The 6,000-nt window shown below is 42.9% G+C and overlaps 1 protein-coding gene across 2 annotated transcripts in view; it reads left to right on the top strand.

The window, feature by feature from the left end:
• Nucleotides 1-2,874: 2,874 nt before the first annotated feature.
• LOC147028173 (thread biopolymer filament subunit gamma) overlaps nt 2,875-6,000 on the top strand; it is a 31,217-nt gene continuing 28,091 nt past the window's right edge. For both annotated transcript variants that reach the window (XM_085878307.1, XM_085878306.1), the window contains exons 1-6: nt 2,875-3,700; nt 3,816-3,876; nt 3,981-4,076; nt 4,191-4,367; nt 4,469-4,594; nt 4,734-4,954. In XM_085878307.1, coding sequence (XP_085734433.1) covers nt 2,928-3,700; nt 3,816-3,876; nt 3,981-4,076; nt 4,191-4,367; nt 4,469-4,594; nt 4,734-4,954 — 1,454 coding nt within the window. In that variant the 5' untranslated portion in view covers nt 2,875-2,927. The remainder of the gene's footprint in view (nt 3,701-3,815; nt 3,877-3,980; nt 4,077-4,190; nt 4,368-4,468; nt 4,595-4,733; nt 4,955-6,000) is intronic.

Genomic DNA, 6,000 nt, shown 5'->3' with positions numbered 1-6,000 from the left:
CATGCAAACAATAATCTTGCCAGCACTCCAAAAGCAGACAAAATACTTGCAAGCACCCCAAAAGCAGACAAAATACTTGCAAGCACCTCATAAGCAGACAAAATACTTGCCAGCATCCCAAAAGCAGACAAGATTCTTGCCAGCACCTCAAAGGCAGACAAAATACTTGCTAGCATCCCAAAGGCAGACAAAATACTTGCCAGCACCCCAAAGGCAGACAAAATACTTGCCAGCCACCCAAAGGCAGACAAAATACTTGCTAGCATCCCAAAGGCAGACAAAATACTTGCCAGCACCCCAAAGGCAGACAAAATACTTGCCAGCCACCCAAAGGCAGACAAAATACTTGCCAGCATCCCAAAGATGCACAAAATACTTTCTCGCATCCCAAAGATGCACAAAATCCATGATATGGGTGACTTTTTACACAAGAGTTGCAAAACAGCTACCAAGCCTGGAATCGTGTTCTTGGGAAGTTTAGGAAAGATGCCAACTCTATTAGTAAGGTGACACTGTGCATGTGTGCAGAGTACAACTTCACCGTTGCCAAGAATGATGCACTTCCAACTTTCGGTCAAACGGCAGTAAACCTGGCAACACTCATGTTCGAAAATGATGTTCTCGTGCATCAAAAGGATCTTTCTGATATTGAAGCCATGTGTGCAGCAATATGTTCTACTGACCATGTAATCATTTGCGTGAAGTGTTCCTTTGCCATCAAGCATCTACCGAAGACTTGCAAACGTCATGAGAAAATTTAACCCTGACCTGACAATGCAGGTACGTGGGATCAACTTGAGATCAACTTGGCCACCAAGCTAGAGCAATTTGGTTCCGTCATTCCACCTGCAATGTTAATGAGCAGTGTAAAACAATGTGCGATATGACTTACCAAACTTCTGCGATGACATTAAGGTGGCCGATAAGGTGCCATGCAGATTGATTTGGTGAATTCTGATGATTTAACTCAGATTCCCCTTTCAAAAAAAATGAAAAGCTTGAGCGGGGTTATTGTCCGGTTATTCGATGAGAACTAAGGGACGGACGGCTCTTAAAAGCTGACAGAGCCAAAGTTTGGTTCTGTTTTTTTTTTATACTAAACTGAGTGATTCTCAAAATTTCTAACAAAGATGATACAAAAGCTTTCTTTGCTGCATTTGAGGAAGTTTACTGACCATAGGATAATGATGTAGCATCTGTGAAGAGTGCAGATGAGAACACAATGCTGCTTATAGAGAGATCAAGTCTTAGACAGATGGGTTTCTAGATCTGTTGCACCATCCTTGAAGCATTACTAAATGATCACGAAAAGAAAAATCCAATATCTACCTTTACGACATGGCCTTGATGCGCTTCTGCCAATCAAAGAAATTGGAACTGCGATTAAGATTATCTGGAGAGGTAAAACCAGAGGTCTTGCTGGAATTCTGGTCAAATCTTAAAGGACCGTGGAGATAATCTCCATGAGGCCTTACCCATATTATCGTACATGATGGGATGGTGAGGAACGTCCACAATAATTTAATAATATTCCTGCTGTACATAATATATCATCTCCATTTACAAAAGGAAAGCTCGATCAGAAACGATCATGGAAATTCACTGCAAATGAAATGGCCTCTGTTATGTGAAAATGCTTGGTGGTGGCTTAATGGTTCGGGTGGTGGGCTTGGGACCCTAGGATCCTGAGTTCAAATCCCATTCGGCTGTTGAATTAATACCAGGTGGGATTGACTGCCTGTCATCCTTCCGAGGTCGGCAAAATGAGTGCCGGCTTGCTGGTATCCTGTGTCGGAGGGGCAACCTGTCCAGGATTGTGCCCAACAGCCAAGGAGACTGCTTCGGCAACAACAATGCTCTGCACAGAGTATGGTCCCAATGGATGGATGGGATGTGAAAAATCTTGGAAAATTTGAAGGGTCTTCTCGTCAGGTGAATTATTTACCTGGTCTGAATGGTGAAAACCATGTTTGACAGACAGATGCTGTGCTCGGCATGAAAAGGAAATAAAGGTTCATGTTAGTATTAATTATGAGTGAGGAAGCTCGTGCGTACACCACAAAGATCGTAGCATGAGACAAGACAAGATGTTTCTATGAACGTCATATTTGATAAAAAAAAAAAATTAAAAAACAAGGCGTACAAGACGTTCAAGCCAGTCAGCACCGCAGGATGGCTACAGCACCATGTGAGTGTACTGCTCTGTGCTTTGGTCGAGCTGTCACGACTAAACCATCAGCCCCCCTTGGATGGACGTTGAGACCACTCATGGAGGAGGGTGTCTGGATACATTGTTGGATAAAACAACAAGACATGTAAAAGAAGGGCGGCTCCTGCAGAGGGATAACTGGCCATTCATGGATTAAAGTGCGAAACTCTCAGGTGGTTACATTATAACCAGAAGGACACAACGGTGGATAAGGCAGATGAAAAAGTTTCATATATTCCATGGCTGACAAGGCAGATGAGGTCATGACTCGTTTGAGAAAATGTGGCAAAAGATAAGTCTAATTGTGACTTCAAACCAACAAGTATGAAGAAGAAAAACGTTTTTCCAAAATATAGATCCCTGATGTATGATATGGTAGAAAAGGACAAGAGAAGATGACTTGGCAAGGTCAGGTTAGAGTGATAAAGGGTAAAACTCAAGCGATCTTCATCAGCTGTGCAAATTCTAAAATGAGCGTTAAAGAGAGATGCTTACAGTGTGAGTGTTTCACAGCCAGGGAATGACAGCACTGTGCTCATCCAAGGCGTCTTGGATCAAAATCCAACAAACATGATCGCATGGAGGTGAGGCCAGCATGTGTAATCAATTGTAACAAAAGCATTTCAATGAGGCTGAAGCTTCTATAAAAGCACCAGGCATTCCATGGGATCTGCAGTCAAGCAATACCTGGGAGAAGTTTGTGGACAAAAAAGCAGCAATGGCCAGTTACTCATCCGCCAGCTACCGAACCGTCCGCACCGGTGGAACCAGCGCCATGATTGGCTCCAGTGGCTATGGAGGCTCCAGCAGCAGTCGTGCAATGGGGCTTGGAATGGGCGCCGCAGGCTTGTCAATGGGGGGAGGAAGCTTCAGAGTAGGCTCTGCAGGGATAGGAGGTATGGGCATTTCCAGTGGGATTGGAGGTATGGGCATTTCCAGCGGGATTGGAGGTATGGGCATTTCCAGCCGTGCCGTGGGTATGTCTGCCTATGGAGGAGCTGCGTCAGGAGGTGCTGGAGGGCTTGTCAGTGGTGGGGTGCCAATGATCGGTTATGGAGGTGGTTCTGGTGGTGGGTATTTTGGGGGTGTAAGCCCCGGGATCATGGCCAGCCCAGCATTTACTGCAGGCCGTGCCATCACCTCAGCAGGTATGTCAGGAGTGGTAGGAACGCTGGGTCCTGCAGGTGGAATTGTTCCTTCACTGGTGAGCAGGGATGAGGTGAAGAACATCTTGGGCACATTGAACCAGCGCTTGGCTAGCTATGTGGATAAAGTAAGGCAGCTTACGATTGAGAATGAGACACTGGAGGAAGAATTGAAGAATCTGACTGGAGGTGTTCCAATCTCTCCTGACTCAACCGTCAATCTGGAGAATGTGGAGACACAAGTCACCGAAATGCTGACAGAGGTTTCCAACCTGACGCTGGAACGTGTACGTCTGGAGATCGACGTGGACCATCTGAGAGCCACAGCCGATGAGATCAAGTCGAAGTAAGACCTTTGGAATGCAAAAAAATAGGTTGTTGTTTTTAAGCTTGTATGAAACTGGGAATGGTTATTTTAACTTCCATGATTATTGTGATCATTTTAATGTTATTTTTTTTAGGTACGAGTTTGAGCTTGGCGTGAGAATGCAACTTGAAACTGACATTGCAAACATGAAGCGGGTTTGTATGAACACAAGATCAACTGTTCATCCATTAACGAATTTGTATTCAAAAGATGAGCTTTTCAGAAACAATTGAATGTTTTTTTAAATCTTTATTTGTAGGACCTTGAAGCCGCAAACGACATGCGTGTTGACCTGGAATCAAAGTTTAAGTTTTTGACTGAGGAGCTGACATTCCAGAAGAAAACACAAATGGAGGTAAATTGGTTCTGAATCATTAACTTCGCAAAATGTCAGGTGGATAAACTTCACAAGATGAGGGAGATTGTGAAGATAATAAATAAATAATTTATATTCTCTTTTCTTGTGTAGGAACTGAACACCCTGAAGCAGCAGTTTGGCAGACTTGGACCAGCACAGACATCGGTGATTGAAGTAGATAACGTGAAGTCCGTCAACCTTACTGATGCCCTCAATGTGATGCGTGAGGAATACCAGCAGGTGGTCACCAAGAACGTCCAAGAGGCTGAGACATATTGCAAGATGCAAGTAGGTTCCTCTAATTGAGGCCATTACGAATCCCAGTTCCTCTCAATATCCTGGCATTATCCCCCGATGGACTAATTGCCTGACCTGTATCTCATGTGCAGATTGATCAGATCCAAGGAATCTCCACCCAGACAACTGAGCAGATTGCTGTTCTGGACAATGAGATTAATACTCTGGAAAAAGAGCTGCAGCCACTGAATGTGGAGTACCAGAGGCTTCTGACCACGGTGAGGATTCTTTAATCAGGAATCGTATTGTACAATTGTAAACTTCCACCTAAGCTTTGAACAGAGAATCTGTCTGAAATAAATTTAGTATAACCATTTATTGTTCTTTTTTCCTGATATATTTCCATCCCCACACCAGTACCAAACCCTGGGAGACCGACTGACAGATTTACAGAACAGGGAGAGCATTGATCTCGTCCAGTTCCAAAACACTTACACCAGATATGAACAGGAGATCGAGGGAAACCAGGTGGACCTGCAGAGGCAACTGGTGACTTATCAACAGCTTCTGGACGTGAAGACGGCTCTGGATGCTGAAATAGCGACGTACAAGAAACTCCTCGAGGGACAAGAGACAATGTATGTCTTATGGCATTGAAACATACGATGTTTGAGTTGTTTGTCACACCTTATTATCAAATATCTTGTTGTTTGACAGGTGTGTAATTTGTGGAGGCTATTTCTCCATGATGAAATGGATGTACATTGTTACCCTCACCGCAGGAGAGGGAATTGCATTTGGGTCTGTTTGTTTGCTTATCCGCACAGAACTTTCATGCTTTTCTCCGCAACTGCTTGACTGTTTGAGACAATATTTACAAAATAGGTGCAACTGCACATGTAGAATGTTTTAATGATAATTATGACGTCATATGTCACGTGGTGTGGAGCCATATTGGAAAAACGGAAAAAAAAATTGGACCCCTGTATCTGTGAAACCACATCACAGAAAAAATTGAAATTTGGGAAATGGCAAGTACTCTTCATGGGGAATAAGTGTCATTTTTTTATGATATTATAGGTGCCTTCATTATGACGTCATAATTGCATATGTAGAATGCTACATCTGATCAGTATGAAAAATTTTTAGGGTCATCTAGGGATAAAATGGTCGAAGGAAAAATATTTGATGATGCCAGCGATCACATGATTAGGCAGCCATATTGTTTAAAAAAAAAAAAAACAACCTTCAAACATCTTCTCTGAAGTGACTGAACAGATCAAGGTGAAACTTGATAAGTATGACCTCTTATGCACGAGGAACAAAACGTTCACACATGACATCATAGGTCACATTGTTTGGCAGCCATATTGGATTTACCCTAAAACCTATAGAAAAAATCTTCATTTCCAGAACGGCCAGACAGATCGAGGGGAATCTTAACACAAATCTTCCTCAAGCCTTAGGTGCACAAATTTATGAATAATTGATAGGTCACATGGCTTGGCAGCCGTATTTGATTTACGAAAACATATTGAATGTTTCCTCTGGCACAGCTTAATCAATCGACGTGAAACTTCACAACTATGATCTCGTAGTGAAGGAAAATACATATTTTAAATTTCAACTTGATCAGACAATGGTCTGACAGCCATGATTATTTTATTTTTGATCTGGGTTCTTT

This window comes from Eptatretus burgeri, chromosome 4 (genome assembly GCF_056783735.1).
Source record: "Eptatretus burgeri isolate ZD-2024b chromosome 4, Ebu_testis_v1, whole genome shotgun sequence".
NCBI lineage: Eukaryota > Metazoa > Chordata > Myxini > Myxiniformes > Myxinidae > Eptatretus > Eptatretus burgeri.
The sequence above is the reverse complement of the archived record's forward strand: the minus strand, read 5'-3'. Positions and strand labels throughout refer to the sequence as shown.